General features: G+C 43.8%; 1 protein-coding gene across 2 annotated transcripts in view; it reads right to left on the bottom strand.

Annotated features, from left to right (window-relative positions):
- Positions 1-1,375: 1,375 nt before the first annotated feature.
- HTR7 (5-hydroxytryptamine receptor 7) overlaps positions 1,376-17,282 on the bottom strand; it is a 102,059-nt gene continuing 86,152 nt past the window's right edge. The window contains exons 2-3 of one of the 2 annotated variants that reach the window (XM_066240227.1): positions 12,526-13,284; positions 1,376-2,990 (exon numbers count right to left, since the gene is read on the bottom strand). In XM_066240227.1, the coding sequence (XP_066096324.1) occupies positions 2,948-2,990; positions 12,526-13,284 (802 nt within the window). In that variant the 3' untranslated portion in view covers positions 1,376-2,947. Of the gene's footprint in view, positions 2,991-12,520; positions 13,285-17,282 lie in introns of both variants that reach the window. The other variant, XM_066240228.1, reaches the window with a different exon arrangement.

Below are 17,282 nucleotides of genomic sequence, written 5' to 3' on the forward strand. Positions count from 1 at the left end.
GAATTACTAACCAATGATGAAGACATTCAGTAAATAACTAAGACTCAGAAGAACATTCTAGACAGAAAGGAAAAAAACATGTGTGAGGGTCCTGAGATGTGAAGGGACAGGGACAGTTTAAAAATGCAGGATTTGTCACCATTCATATTCATTACACATTGAGGGCTCACTTGACAATCAAACTGTGGACAGTAAAATTCCCACCGTCGACAGATGGCAATTCAGACAATTATTAGATTCACTTAAACTATTTGAAAAATTGCCTGAGTTTTCTATTCTTATTGTTGATCGCATGCCTGGCAATCAATGATTTTTATTAAATTTGCATGAAAATATAATCAGAAACATATACAAGCATCTCAAGCACACAGCACCCTGGTAAAAAGCTTTAAGAATTAGGAAAGTTCCAGAAAACCTAGGAACACTGTCGGTGCCTCCTGTTTACTATTTACAGAATAACACTAAATAGTAAGGCACAATCATTAAGGTATCTCTTACAAGTACTTGACTTCCCAAGCATGGTTTCCCAATACTCAATCTTTCCAGAAGATGACAGCTGACACCCTAGAGTGAGAGAGAGATTAAACAGTCATAAAATCGATGTGAGGTGTCTATTTCAGTAATTTTCCCCAAAATCCTTAAGTAAAAGCAGTACCTTTGGCAAAAATTATGCCAGATGTGAAAGAGTATACATTGTTTGATAATTCTACTTTTCCTTCCCTTCGGCTGCCATACATCATCTGTAAGGCACAGTGTAGTGCCCAGCCCGTGGCCAAACGGAGCAGAGTTCAACTCTCTGATATTCAAGTCAGGCAGGATAAGACCCATTTTTAATAACTAATGTCCAAATAAAAGATAAGGCCATCACATTTAAAAACTTAATTCAATCCAATTAACCATAATGCCATCTTATGGACAGGAACAAAACCTGTCCCTCTCTGCAAACTGCGATAGCGCTTACTAGACTACCTGTGACAATCTGAGAAGTGCCTGCCTTAGATCTGACGGCAAACTCCTTAAGAGTGAGAACTTGCTTTACGCATCTCAGTTCTTAAACGTCCATAGGGTTGAAGGCAGCAAAAGCCCAATTAACACGCTCACTAATCAAATCAAGAAACGTTCATTAAAAAAAAAAAAGAAAGAAACTTACCAAATGGATGAATTCTCACAGTGAGATGCAATTAGTTACAGAACTGCCTTAACCACCTGTTAGGATTTAGCAAATATAGTAAGCTTGCCTTTCTGCTGTTCGACGTGTTGCAAACATTTATGACATCAGACCTCAACTAAAAATCATTCCTTAAGCTGCTTTAGTTACAGCTACAAATAAACTTTATTTGATGTAATGTAACAAAACACTTTCAAATTGAACATTTACCTAACAAGAATTGATCATTTAAATTATGGATATAAGTATATATACAGTCACGTTGGCAAGTCGGCGGTTCAGAAATTTGTACAGCGGTCTGGAAGGACAGGCCCACATCCCCGTCTAGGAAAGGCAGACCCTTTCCTGCACTGGTAAGCAGCAACGTCAAGGAGTGATGGAAGAGGCTCATACTCCACACTGGAATTCTACATTATCCTGTGAGGAAACAGCTACATTTATGGTAGGAAAAGAATATTCTCTTGTAGTTCTCTTCCAACCAAATGAAGGTTTCATTCATTTTATCCCCTTAAGGGTACTCTTCTTTTTGTTCTACAGTCTGTCTCCCTAGCTCATACTATTACATAGTTGCATTAAAAAAATACTATCTGCAAAGGGCCCTTTTCTGGTTCCTTGTCTGCCCTTGATGTTTACCACTTTAGGAAGGGAGACAGGAGGCAAACAGAACTGGCCAGGCACACATTTGATTTCAGATACAGAGAACACAAAAACAAATCCTCTAGAAGGAACAAAATGGTATTCTGGAGCGTCTAGCAGTAGCGAGTGTCCCCGGAGACCTCTGATTCACACAATTCAGTTTAACACAATGTTGCCCGGGGAGAATTATTAACACACTGATGTTCCATTTCCAGAAGCGTCACCTCCTTTCATGGAAACCCCACTACTCCCAACTTCTTCCCCCAAAACAGTTCTGAACCGGCCTGTGGGCCCACCGCACCCCTGTGTAATGAGAGTCAAAAGTTCAACGCCAACACCATGTTAACATACAGTGCAGTTAGGTAAAAAAAAAAAATCATCATGGAAGGAATCCCCTCACCTTTCAGGACCCCTCAGAAAGCAGTGTGAGCACAAGAAAAAGCTTTATTCAGGTTTTATGATTCTCTCCATCCTGAGATCTGTTCCTGAGTTATACCATAACAGTGAGTTACAAAGCAAGTACGTCAGTGGGAAAGTACGTTGCACGGACCCTGCAGAAAAGCCAAACCGTTGGACAGAAGCTTAAAACAGACGCTGCTCTGGGGAATCATCTGTATGAGCTGATGACAGGGTTCTGTTTTCTAACACGGGACATGCAACATAGTCAACACTGTGCATACTGCAGTTAGCTTGGAAAAGCACCCTTCTGTCCTACGACAAGATTAATTCTGTCTCATGAAGGACTCCTGAACATTCACCACAGTGCCTAGACTCGGAAGCACGGGAGGTGCACACTGGAACCTGTTTCCGCTCGCATGGACTGGGACATACGCAAAGCACCAGAAATGGTTTCCTTTCTGGAACTCAGCTCAGTTCATGAGCTTACTGCTGGGCTGGGCCGGCTGTCTTGAACTGAGAACTATTTTCATTTGTACATAATAGCACTGATCCATGGGGGCGGGGCGGGGGGAGAGGTCACCATCTCCCTCGTAATATGCTTGTACAACTGATCGCCCTGCTGGGCATGTTTGAACCATCCCAAGGAAAGAACAGAAGCCGCGTTCCATAGTCTCAGCAAATGATTTCATCAGTTTCCACCTCTGTCTTGCCTTGTTTATTTCGGCTCCATGATTTTGCTTTTGATCATGAATCATGACTTTTTTTCCTACAGTAGTCAGAGTTCTGTCTATAAAGAGAGAAAGAGAGAGAAAGAGAGGGAGAGAGAAGACAAGAAAATGATTTAACAGAACCATAAATGTTTTTCTTTTGTGGTGGGCGGATTTAATTTTTACAGCATTCAGTAGTTTGAAGCATTTGTGACTTCCACGGGGTTACGAGGCTCTCTAACAGGAAAAAGAAAGTGCCGTGGCTCTTTTAATAAATTTCATAACTTTTATAAGTTGCCAGGGCCTTGATATATTTGCAAATCAGCCCCAGATAACCCATTTAGAAATTCACTTTTATAATACAGCCATAGCCAAAAATGGCTCTACTCTAAAAAATCCTCGCAAATACTACTGGTTTGGCCCTACTTGAAAAGAATAATGAGGACTACTAATGAGAAGTGTTCTTCCCTTCAGATCTAGGTAGGTGCATTATAGTAAGCCATGTGTGCAGGGACCAGGAGACCCCAACCTCCCTCCCTTCCTTCCTTCCTCCCAGATCACAGAAATGACCTGAGTGATGGATGAGTCATGGACAAATCCTGGCCAAAGGCTGAGGAAAAGTCTCCTCCTAGGTGTAGAGCCCCCTGTCGCTCTACATTCACCTTCCCCTCAGAAGACTCGACTTACCAAACTACACCCTTAGACTTGAGAGACAGGTCTTGAGGTGCCAGGGTTGGGACCTGCATTCCCAGCCTCTGCCTCCCCATCTCAGTGAAAGTGCCCCTCTCCTTTGGTCACCAGGACTCCACAGATGGGTTTTTCCCAGTGACCGAATCCATTTCTCTACAAGCCAACATCTCTTGCTTTGCCCCTCATTTCATACGATGGTGCCTGAAGACAAGACTGAGGCCAGGCTTGAGCCCAGACCCACGGCCCCAGGCTCCTGGGCACCCGGGAGCAGGCACCGAGAGAACGGGCTGTGTCCCCACATGTCCTCTGGCCGGGCTCCGCCTCTTCTCAGGGCGGGACACACACACACACACACACACACACACACACACGACGAAGACTGCACTTCCGCTGTAGCCTCAGTATTTCCGGAACTGTCCTTTCAGGCTTCAAGCCGCAGAACCACCTCCGAGTCTCCTATTCCTCCCCACCCATCTGCTAGTCAACTTCCAACTTCCAAATGGTAACATCTGGCCTCTGTCCTAGTCAACAGCACTCTCCTTGGGCGGGCCCTCCTGGCAGAGACCTCACTTTTACGTTGGCTTCCTAACCCACATCCCTTCTCCCATGTGAACCCCTGTTTACACTGCAGTCCTGGTCTCACTGTTCCTCAAAGGCCTTCATCTGTCCCCCCACGCATTCCTGCCCACCTGGCCCTCCATGCTGATGCCAATCTACCCCGCTTCCAGTATTGCTAAAGACACGCCCCGTCCACATCTGCACGCCTCTCTCCGTATTCCCCCCTCCGCTCTGAGTAGCCCCCACCCCACCTCCACCCCTGCTATCCCTTCTGGCTAAAATCTTACTCTCCGTTCACAGCCCACCCAGGTTATCACTTCCTTCATAACTGCCACCACGGGTATTTTCTTGCTAAAATGCCCCTCTAAGATGTGTTTCCTTCCACGTCCATCTGTACCGCTTGATTTTACTTTCTGCTACATGTACTTACTGTCTATGAAAGAAATATTCTGTAAAAAGGAAGAGAGGGCAATTGCCTGCCTTTCCTACTTGAAAGAGATGTTGCAAAGTTCAAATGTAGGCAACTGGAAAGCAGGAAGCAAACAAGCTATTATTATTAATTGATGATTTCATAAAAATAAAGTGCGTAAGTCCAGCTAATTCATGGTGAGGAAAATACTGCTCTGAGGGGGAAAGCCCAAGAAATAGCAATCTATTGGGTTTTTTTTTTCCTGTCTTTAAAGCAACACCCCATCACAGTTATCCAGGATTTTAGGGGCCTTGATGCTTCTTCACACAGTTTCTACTGGGGTTCATTTCATTTTACTTTCCTAATCACTGGTTTCCATAAAGGAAAGGTGGAAGCACCCTAAACTCCAAAGCTTCAGCACTAACCCTGGGCAGCATCTTAACAGAACTGATGGCAGGAACCCAAGGCTCCTCCACTATTGACTAAGCACTGCAACGGACAGCGATTATAAGCGTCTTTGTGAAGAGAATGACAATAAGTCACCAAGTAGAACAAGGGACACGGGAAGGAAGAGCTGCTTCAAAACAATCTCATGAAATTCTTTTATATGGAAGCACTTTAGAAACTGCCTTTCAATACTGTTCACAATAATGGCATCAAAAAGCAAAAGCCATAAAAATATGATATTTAAAAAGCAATTTATAGCAATTCAAAACAAACCCCTAAAGTCGACAAATTAAAAAGAAAAGAATTCCTCCATATATAGCACACCAGTATTTGAATACTTCTGAAAAGGGCACTCAGATTATAGGACAGTGAATGGAAATGATCAGTGACATGCTCATAGCTTTTTTCCTCTATTCCCTACCCCAAGGAGGAATCCTGAGAATCCTGAGAGCCTCTTGTTATGTTGATCAAGAATATGCAGAGAAGTGAGTAAATAGTTTCAAGTAGCAATACATAGTCTAGTAGATTGTTCACACAGGAAAGGAAGAATATACTATTATATAGAAGGGGAAAAAAAAGAGCCAAGAAGGTGGAAGTAAGGGAAAAAGTAAGAGAGACTAGAATCCCAGCAGTCAGAGGGGGAGAAAGCTGGAGAGATCAGTGGGAGGATCCCTGAGTCTAGAGGCCAGCCCAAGAAGTGTGAGCACTAGAGAGATGGGGAGGGAAACGAAGGCTTCTATCAAGGTTTGCTGTGAGCTATTGAGTGGACACCACGTCATTCTTCCAGAGGCCAGTGGAGTTATTAGTTGTTTAGGATTATCTGCCTGGCGTTTACCTGATGCAACCATGTAGAGTGTAGACTGGTCATTTAGTCTTTTACTAACTCCTGGATTATGAGATTCCAGAGGCAACAACTGTCAATCATCTTGCCACGCCCTGCCATGTATAAGTAGGCCCTCAAATATTTCCAAAACAAAACAAAAAACAAGCTATTGAAGAGACTCTTTACTTTCAGCCTTCTGATTCATCCCATACAGTGCCACCGAATCAATCATCGCCACTTTGATAATTCCGTTCTACTGTTTGCAAGATCCAGTCAATGGATTACTAGCATCTAAACAAGGCCTTCTCAATGTTAGCATGCTAGACATTTGGGGCTGAGTAAATCTTTGTTATAAGGAACTGCGTGGGAATTACAGGATATCTAGCAGCACCCCTGGCTTCGGCCCACGAGATAGCTGTTAGTTTTCACCTTCCCTGATTATGACAACCAAAAAATGACTCAAGAAATTTTCAAATGTCCCCTGGGGACAAAATTTCCCCTGGTGGAGAACCACTTGTCTACAGTAAAATTCAAAATTCTTGGGGCTGAAATGGAAGATGCTTCATAATTTCATTTCATTCTACCATTCCAAGGTGATCTCCCAATCTTCCCCCACTCCAATGCTTACCTTCAGTCAGACTGTCCTTTGCATAAGGTCCCACACTAGTGCCTCTACACAAATGTCCCCCTCACCTGGAAAGCCATTTCTACTCTCCTTTAGTTGTAAATGCTTTGACCACCTTCACAGACATACTGGAGCCCATACCCTTCCAGGAGTATTCCCTGATCCGGGTTAGGGTAAGCTCTGAGTTATGATCCTATAGCTTTTCCTGCTTCCACCTTTTCTTTGTTCTTATTAGAAAAGAGAGAGTGTGTGTGTGTGTGTGTGTGTGTGCAGCACAGTCCATCCAGTAGAAACATATGTAGTAAGACAGGAAAGACAGATGCATTTTCTGTATTTTCCTCAATGAATGGCACAATTATAAACAAGAAATTAAAAAGGAGCATTCCTACCTTGAAACTGACTAAAAAGCTGCCAGCTATAGAATTTTCTTTTCTTTTTTTTTTTCTTAAGTGAGAAGTGGGGAGGCAGAGAGACCAACTCCTGCATGCACTCTGACCAGGATCCACCCAGCAAGCCCTTTATAGGGCGATGCTCTGCCCTTCTGGGACCACTGCTTTGTTGCTCGGCAACCAAGCTATTTTAGCACCTGAGGCAAGGCCAAGAAGCCATCCTCAGCTCCTGGGGCCAATTTGCTCCAACTGAGCCATGGGAGAGAGGGGAGAAGGGAGGGGTGGAAAAGCTATGGTTGCTTCTCCTGTGTGCCCTGACCAGGAATCGAACATAGGACATCCACACACTGGGCTGACCGACATACTACTGCTGAGCCAACCAGCCAGGGCCTAGATTATTCAAAATAGCACCTATTCCAACTCTCTCATTAGAAAGTTCTTGCCTGGCCTGTGGTGGCATAGTGGATAAAACGTTGACCTGGAATGCTGAGGTTGTCAGATCAAAACCCCAGGCTTGCCTGGTCATGGCACATATGAGAGTTGATACTTCTGACTCCTCCCCCTTTCTCTCTCTCTCTCTCTCTCTCTGCTCCCCTCTCCTCACTAAAATAAATAAATAAAATTTTTAAAAAGTTTTTTAAAAATAGTTCTTAAAGTTAATAGATATTTAGGCTAATCATCCCAATTGATTTTAATATTCTATAATTATAAAAAAACCAATATTATAAATTCAAACAGAGAGGGGATAGTCACTTTCTTAGATCAAGGGATAGTAAACTATGACTTGTGGATCATAGCTGGCCACTTATTTTTGTTAAAAGTTTTATTGGTACACCACCATACTCATTTGGTTACTTCTATCACTACTTTCTCACTACAAAGGTAGAGGTAAGTAGTTTCAGTAGAGACCTATGGCTAGCAAAGCCTAAAATATTTATTATCAGGTCTTTCATCATTTAAAGTTGGATGACTCCTATCTTAGATTAGAAAACAATATCCAAGCCTCCACTCTAGCTAAAGACACAGAGGCAAATATCTTTGAGTGTTAATGTTAGCTGGTTTACTTTTATAAAAGGCACAGTAGCATGGAAGTTAAAAGCACTTTTTTTTGTATTTTTCTGAAGTGAGAAACAGAGAGGCATAGAGACAGGCTCCCACATGCACCCAACCAGATCCACCCGGCATGCCCACCAGGGGGGCACCGCTCTGCCCATCTGAACTGTTGCTCCATTGCAACCGGAGCCATTCCAGCACCTCAGGTGAGGCCACAGTGCCATCCTCAGGGCCCAGGCCAACCTTGCTCCAAAGGAGCCTTGGCTGCAGGAGAGGAAGAGAGAGACAGAGAGGAAGGAGAGGGAGAAGGGTGGAGAAGCAGATGGGTGCTTCTCCTGTGTGCCCTGGCTGGGAATCAAACCTGGAACTTTCACACGCTGGGCCAACACTCTACCACTGAGCCAACCGGCCAGGGCCTAAAAGCACTTTTAAACACAGCTTTCCTAGGTTCAAATGCAGCTCTATCACTTTCTCTAGGTATGATTTTGGAAAATGATTTGCCCTCCCCCAGCCCTTGTGTTGTCATCTTCAGAAGATAGATGAAGAAAACCAACCTCTCATAAAGTTTTGAGGAGTAAGTGATATAATTCACACAAAGTCTCTGCATGGTGCCTAAGTGTGAGTCTTCAATAAACGTGGGTTTATTATTATTTTAAACTGGAAAACCTATTGTGTAACATTTGAAGAATTAGCATGTTGGGAGCTCTCTGAATTATGTGTGAATCATTAGCTACAATAATTCCCGAGTTCTCTGGCTATGTAGGAGGCATGCAGACACAGCGGTGTTTTCTAGTTCAGGACTTCCTTTGTTTTTCCTAGTTTCCACACTGCTTCTTAACTGGACCCTCTGCCACCAGCCTTTCTATTTTTATTTATTTAATTTTTTTGTATTTTTCCAAAGTGAGAAGCAGGAGGCAACAGACAGACAGACTCCTGCATACGCCCGACCAGAATCCACCCGGCATGCCCACCAGGGGGTGATGCCCTGCCCATCTAGGGCATTGCTCTGCTGCAACCGGAGCCATTCTAGTGCCTGAGGCGGAGGCTATGGAGCCATCCTCAGCACCCGGGCCAACTTTGCTCCCATGGAGCCTTGGCTGCGGGAAAGGAAAGAGATAGAGAGGAAGGAGAGGGGGAGCGCGGAGAAGCAGATGGGCGCTTCTCCTAAGCACCCTGACTGGGAATCAAACCCAGGACTTCAACACACTGAGCTAACACTCTACCACTGAACCAACCAGCCAGGGCCCAGCCTTTCTATTTTAACTGCCTTACTCGCTGTTGCCAAAGAGACTTTCCTCAAACATATGCCTCAGCGTGTTACTCCTGAGAACTGAAACCAACATGCTTTCCTGTTCCCGTGCTAAACAACTCTGGGACTAGGGGAAATATCCAGCTACTTGTCCCAGAAAACAGTTGCTTCCAAAAGGTCAGGTTGCATATCCATCAATATAGCTTATTTATCAAGACTAAGAGTTTGCTCATTAATAATGGCTTCAAGGCTCTCACTTAGCTGCACCCACCAATCCAAAGCTAATATGTCATATACCAGTTCCCCACCAGTTCCCAGTCCTCACCAGTTCCCTACCTTAAAATCACCCAGCCCAAGCCCTAACACTCTATCGATATCATTTCCTTACTTCCTCCATCTGAGAAACTACAAAGACTCTGTCAAGAAGGTGTCCTCGCAACTTACCTTAACTCTATTAACAGGTTTTTCTATGGTCTTCTGATGGTTACAATTCCCAGCTCAAAATTATTCAACAGCTCTTCACTCACTAGAGACTAAAATTGTTGGACAAATAGTGTTGCATAATAGCTAACAGCACATGCGTTGGGGTGATTCAGACACATCTACCACTGGGAAATGTAATCTCAGGTAAGTCACTTTATGTCTCTGAGCATCAGTTATTTTCTTCAGAAAATTGGGGATGTTAGAAGCACCTACTTTACACGTAGAATGGTGTATAGCATGCGATGAGTGTTCAATAATTATTAGCCATTATTATTTTTATCATCTATTATGTATCAGGTACTATACTAGATCTGCAAATAGAAACCTGGCTAAGACATGGCTCCTTCCTTAAAGGAATTTAAAATCTGGTGTGCAGACACTAGCGGTGAATTCAATAAGATCTTATAGTCCTAAAAAGACCCCTGGGGATATAGATTGGTCATATTCTAGAACACCAAATTCTATTCATTAAAAAAAATTTTTTTTCTAACTTTTTTTTATTGTGAACAACATGTACAAAGGAGTATATGTAACAGGTGTGAAAATAAACACCTGTGAAGCTACACCCAGGTTCAAGAATGAGTACATCTGTAGGCTCACAACTCTGAGTTGCTAGGACAAGAAACGATGATATCCCTCATCCCTAGGAGGGGGATGTTTCTGCCTGCTGCATTCTAGTGAGCACAGAGAACAGGATCCGTTGCCGGAAGTTTTCAGAGTCATCTGGGCGAGTAGCCTAGATTTGGAGGCTCAGGCTTCTATTGCAATCTAGGAGGGCACGTTGGTACCCTCCCTAAGAAGGGCTGCTCCCTGATAGCTGCAAGCAGAGGCATCTTCTGCTGCCTTTATCAAACACAAAAGAGTCCAATATATGAAAAGTAGATAGAAGTAAGATTCACGTGACGTGGGATCTAGACTCAGAGGTACCGCAAGCTCAGTGCAAGACATCTCACCGACCAGGTCACAGTCGCCTCTTCTTTCAAATGAAGGGCACGGACAAGATGACTGGAAAGGTCCTGCTCAGCTACAGTGGTGCCTAGTTCTCGTCCATTCCTTCCTGCCCAGAGGAGTGAAGAGGAAGGCCGCCTCCTCTCACAGGACCAACACTAACCCCCTCCCTTTCTCACCAGTGCCTTCTATCTTCTCATTCCAGTGTCTTTCCCCTCAACTTCCAAACGTGAAGATGTTTCCTCTACCTCAAATAGAAAGCAAAATCTTCATTTGACCTGCTGACAAATCTAATAACAATACTGTCACCTACCTTCTACACAATGACAAATTCATTAACGTGTGGGTTACATGGGAAAAGTCCATTTCCTTATCATCATTGGCCCTCTGCAATCCTTTTTCAGACCCCAACACCCTAGGCAATTGCTTCCAGGAAGGTCACTAATACCTCCTAAACAAGTTTAACAACTTTCTATCAGTTCTCAACTCCTAACATCCTAAAACGGGCAGCACTTCCTAAAAATTAGCTTTTAGTCTATGTGAATCTGCTTCCTTTATTTATCAGTAAATAAATTTATTTATTTTTGATGAGGTCATCAAAAAAATATTACTGAGCCAAATAATACTTGGCTCAGTGGTAAAGCGTTGGCCCAGCATGTGGAAGTCCCAGGTTTGATTCCTGGCCAGGGCACACAAGAGAAACACCCATCTGCTTCTCCACCCTTCTTCTTCTCCCTTCTCTCTATCTCCCCCCCCCCCCCACAGCCAAGGCTCCACTGGAGCAAAGTTGGCCTGGGCGCTGAGGATGGCTCCATGGCCTCTGCCTCAGGCGCCAGAATGGCTCCAGTTGCAACAGAGCAACGCCCCAGATGGGCAGAGCATCGCCCCCTAGCGGGCATGCCGGGTGGATCCCAGTCAGGCGCATGTGGGAGTCTATTTCTCTGCCTCCCCACTTCTCTCTCATTTCAGAAAACGACAAATATATATATTTGCAAGAGTGAGCGCAATGAAAATGATAACTATTTTGTCTTTTTAATTTTTAAATTTAATTTTTTCATATATACTTTAAAATATGTAAAATTTTCTCCAGATGCATAAATGAAATTTAATGTGGTTCTTCTTTGTTTCTTTTTTCCTTTTTTCTTTATTTAGAAAATTAAATTTAACAGGGTGAGTGAAATAAGTAAATCAGAAAAAGCTAATAAATTTTAAAACCATAAAGACATAATCTGAATGTGACTAATGGAGAAAGGAAGAGAAACGTCATCTTTCTCGTCACCAAGCCTATCAGTTACAGTTCATCAACAAATCAGTCTTGTCTTCTAAAACCAACTAAGCACCTGCCTTTGGCTTTCACAATTCTGTTGGGCAGAGGACTGGAATTATAGAATTCTGCATTCACATCTGATGCGCTTGACAGAAAATGAGCTAGCTAGCTACCAATTCAGGAAGCTTTCTGAGATACACTTTAAGAAGCTCAAAAAGGCCCTGGCCGGTTGGCTCAGCGGTGGAGCGTCAGCCTGGCATGCGGGGGACCCGGGTTCGATTCCCAGCCAGGGCACATAGGAGAAGCGCCCATTTGCTTCTCTGTCTCTCTCTTCCCCTCCCGCAGCCAAGGCTCCATTGAAGCAGAGATGGCCCGGGCGCTGGGGATGGCTCCTTGGCCTCTGCCCCAGGCGCTAGAGTGGCTCTGGTCGCGGCAGAGCGACTCCCCGGAGGGGCAGAGCATCACCCCCTGGTGGGCAGAGCATCACCCCCTGGTGGGCAGAGCGTCACCCCTGGTGGGCGTGCCGGGTGGATCCCGGTCGGACGCATGCGGGAGTCTGTCTGACTGTCTCTCCCTGTTTCCAGCTTCAGAAAAATACAAAAAAAAAAAAAAAAAGAAGCTCAAAAAAAGAGGGGGGGGGGAGATGAAAAGAAAATAGTGATAAATGACCTTACAGCACAAACTCGGGTCTCTCGGGCCTCTCTGCAAGCTTCAGGGCCTCGTGCATGCCTGCAGCCGAGAGCTTCCGGTTGATGTTCCGGTACTGGCACTGCAGCAGGCTGCGGTAGGTGGTCCTCAGGTCCCGGTTGAAGAAGGCATATATAAAAGGGTTAATGAGAGAGTTTGCATAGCCCAGCCACAGGAATGTCCTCTCCACCCACAGCGGGATGCAGCTGCAGGCCGTGCCGCAGATGAAGGGTCTGGCGGTGGACAGGAGGAAGAACGGCAGCCAGCACACGGTGAAGGCCCCGACGATGATCCCCAGGGTGGTGGCGGCTTTCTGCTCCCTCTTAAAGATGGAGATGTTTTTCCTTTCGTGTTTGAGGAGTCTCGAGAGGTTGGCGCACTCCTCCACCTCCTTCTGGAGCTTCACCATGCCGTTCAGGGAGAGGATGCCGTCCGGCTCCTGCAGGCGCGGGAGGCCGGGGAACTTGTGTTTGGCGGCGCTCCTCCTGGCCGCCTTGTAAATCTGGTAGTACATGAACAGCATGACGGACATGGGGATGTAGAACGCCACGGCCGTGGAGTAAATCGTGTAGCCGAAATCCTGGCTGATCAGGCACACCTTGCCGTCGTTGACGTTCTGAGCCCACCCGAAGAGCGGGGGTAAGGTGATGGAGGCCGAAAGGAGCCAGACGGAGAGGATCATCTTGGCCATGCATTTCCCGTTCTGCCTCACGGGGTATGTTAGCGGCCTCGTGATCCCAAGGTACCTAGGAAAGAAACGGAAAGAGAACACGTGACTACGGTGATCATGACTCATCAGCGAGGAAGTACCACTACTAGCTGTGTGGCTTGATACCCAGGGGCTCCATTCCTGACAACAGCCCTTCTAGATAGGCATCATCATTCCCATTTTGCGGAAAGGTAAACTATTTTATTTCAGGTTACACAATTAACTAGAGGCGCTGCCAAATTCAGTCTCAGAGCCCTCTGTCTATAATGCTACTCTATGCTCTATTCATGCCTTGTAGGTTCTTGTATTCCATGCAATGAACTGAAGCTCAAACATCGACCCTCCTCCTATGACCACTGCCACCAAGATCAGCCAGGAACAAAATGTCAAGCCTCATGTAAGGGTGCTGTGACACATCTTCATGAATAAACCAAAGTCCACCACACTGTGATATTATACACCCATTGCCTGGGTGTCTTATTTCAGGCTAGCTTTAATTCATTTTAACTGCTCCATTGCACTGTTGCAAAAGAACTTCTGTAAGATGACAGACACTTGCGAGATACTTCTAAAAATCCTAAGGGTTTGGAATGGAAAGTAGCAAGTGATCATTTTTTTACCTTCAGAAAATTCTCACAGAAGAATAATGTCAGAGGAACAAGCGGTAAAGTAAAAACAGTCAGCCGCATCTCTCCTCTCTTGAGAAGGTTCATAAGAAACGGCATAATTCTGAAAAATATTAGGTTAACCCAACATTTTTCCTGTGGTTAGTTCTACACAGAGAATAAATATTTCTCTGTCATCAAAAATTTATAATACGAAAGAGACACAGCAAACAAAAAACATATACAGTAAGACATCTGCCAAATGCTTAATCGTTTTCAGCTTTCCAAAATTTTCTCCAGTGTATGTTAACAGTCTTGGTTTCTATTTTGGGGAAGATGCAAAGAGAACTTGAAAGGTCAAGAGAGGTGAAAGCTGGTCATTTTGCTGTGTGTGTGTGTGTGTGTGTGTGTGTGTGTGTTGTATTTTTTTACTTCATTTCCATATTTAAAAGATATGCTCTTGAAACATAAAAAGGAAAGGTACAAAGAGTCCCCAATTTACCATCGGGTTATTTTCAGAAAGTCTGTCAGTTTGGGAGGTTGAAATTTTAAAAATAATTATTTTTGTGCTAACAATATCCTCACATTACATAAGCTTAAATTATCCTACAAAAGTCAAAAGTCACCTTCTCACAATGAAAATGAGCATCACTGCAACACTTGCAAGGCAAAACTGAAATATAGTAAAAAGAAATAAGCCAGATTTGTTTATGCGAGAATAATTGTCCATTCCATTAACAAATATTAATAGCGCTCCTTCTATATGACAACGTGCTATTTTTTTTTTATTTGGTGACAGATTTGACTTTGGGTGATGGGCCCACAATGCAATCAACAGTTCAAAGGTTATAGGGATGTTCACCTGAAGCCTATGTACTCTTATTGATCAATGTCACCCCATTAAATTTCTAAAAAGAAATTTGGGACATGGCAATGAATATAACATACAAAAAAAGCAGGCACACAAGAGTTTGCTTAAAGGCTTTTAATCACTGTAAAAAAAAATAGAAGACTGGATAAAGAAGATGGGGCACATATACACCATAGTATACTATTCAGCTAGAAGAAATGATGACATCGGATCACTTACTGCAGAATGGTGGAACCTTGATAACATTATGCGGAGTGAAATAAGTGAATCAGAAAAAAACAAGAACTGCAGGATTCTATACATTGGTGGGACATAAAAGCGAGACTAAGAGACATGGACAGGAGTGTGGTGGTTACGGGGGATGGAGGGAGGGGAGGAGGGAGAGGGGGAGGGGGAGGAGGAGGGGTACAAAGAAAACTGGATAGAGGGTGACGGAGGACGATCTCTCTTTGGGTGATGGGTATGCAACAGAACTAAATGACAAGATAACCTGGAAATGTTTTCTTTGAATATATGTACCCTGATTTATTGATGTCACCCCATTAAAATAAAAAATTATTTATAAAAAAAAAAAAAAAGCAGGCACATGGTACATGGGGAAATTGTGGAGGGGTTGAACGGGAGGACGGAGCCTGGCAGTGGGGGTGCAGAAACTCATCCTTTCCAAGGACCCAGATGTTCATAGCATCTGTTCTTCATTTCACAAGCTCTGCCCTCCCCTTTCCTTGAGAAAGCTGACCCACAAGCATTACCCCCTAGGTGTATCAGCTGTAATCAGGCTTATGTTCTGACTCCCAAACAGAATGATGGGAAAGAGGGAGGTTTTCCTAGAGTGCAAGGATCAGAGCTGAAAAAGGAAGAAAAAAGAGAAAAGGAGGGAGGAAGGCAGGAAGAAAGGAAAGGGAAAAGAGCAAGAGAAGGGAAATGTGGAGTGGACTTTGTCTTCTGTAGAATTAGCTGAAATTATCTAAGTTTTAAGAAGTGGGAAAATAATTTTAAGAAAACTAAAAAAAAAGTAACTGAGACAACCACTGGGGGAAAAAAATGGTGTTAGGACTGGAAACCCACAAGTAAGCTGATCCTGCCCCCAGACTGAATGCAGACAAACCATTAAGGGAGAAAAGGTTTCCCTTCCTATGCTCTGGTTCAGGACAGCTCCCTCTCCAGAAGGAACTCCTTTACAGAAAACTCGCTCTTTGGACCTAGTCCTTGCTGTCTATCAGCTCATGTGGATGTAGCCTAGCTGGCTTCTTCCTTGTTTCCCAGCTCCCGCAGGCAGCCTAGCTGGAACTTGGACATTGATTATCTTCTCTCTTTGCCTGTTGCTTCAGGTATAACAGGCATAACATCTTTGTTTCCAAGTCTGGACCTGGCTTCCAGGATACCAACCCCGCCAGACTGGAGGTTCAACAAGAAGAGATTAGTTCATACAGTTCCCCAGATAGCCACTAGATGGCATTGTCAGACCAGACCATTGTATACCTACTTACCTAGGGGTTTGGGATGGTGGGTAGAGTAACAACAGGTGCTTGTTGGAAGGAGAAAGTAGGGTTACTTACAAGAAAATAAGTTAAATTTCATTTGCGAGGTTATATAAAAAGTTTATCAAGCCTGGAATTCACAGCCTGGTAAACTTGTTCCTGAGGAAGTCAGTTCAGTTTTCCCTTCCATCCTTCACATTTTCCTCACTCAAACAGAAACCAGTATCTTCAGACTTAATTAAATCCAGCCTTTCTACAGCTCAAACAAGTGACACAGAATTCACAAAGATTAATCCTGAGATATTAATTAATTATCAAGGACATCTAAGAATATTAAATAATTTCATAAGAACAGCATGTTTGTTGATTCTAATATACTTAATCTGACATATTACACTTCAGTGATGTGAAATTGACCCATATTCGGTCCTTTCTGAAGGTACAAATTATATCCCATAAACTCTCCTATTTTGCGCTCCATTCACTAATGGTCACAAGTCATGTCTTACAGTAAGGGAGTTATATTCACTTCATTTGTTTCCTGAGTAGCACTTCGTGAGACATTGAAAGCTAAAATCAACCAAAAGATAAATAAAAAAAATAAAAATAACTAAGTGCTTATTATGGTGTCTGGAAATAAAATAAATAAACAAAAGTCAATAGCTTTTTAAAAAAACAAAAAAACAGAAAAACAAGACAATTAATAATTAGAAAATGTTATAGAAAGAAATGATTCTATTTACATCAAAAATTTAAAAATTAGCCTGACCAGATGGTGGCACAGTGGAGAGAGCATCAGCCTGGTATGCAGAGATCCCAGGTTCAAAACCTGAGGTTACTAGCTTGAGTGCAGGCTCACCACCTTGAGCACAGGGTCACTAGCTTGAGCATGGGATCACAGACACAACCCCACGGTCACTGGGTTGAGGCAAAGGTTGCTAGCTTAAAGCCCAAGGTCGCTGGCTTGAGCCCAAGGTCGCTGGCTTGAGCAAGGGGTCACTGGCTCAACTGGAGCCCCCCCCCCCACATCAAGGCACATATGAGAAAACAATCAATGAACAACTAGGATGTCGCAACG

The sequence above is a fragment of the Saccopteryx bilineata genome, chromosome 7 (genome assembly GCF_036850765.1).
Source record: "Saccopteryx bilineata isolate mSacBil1 chromosome 7, mSacBil1_pri_phased_curated, whole genome shotgun sequence".
NCBI classification, from domain to species: domain Eukaryota; kingdom Metazoa; phylum Chordata; class Mammalia; order Chiroptera; family Emballonuridae; genus Saccopteryx; species Saccopteryx bilineata.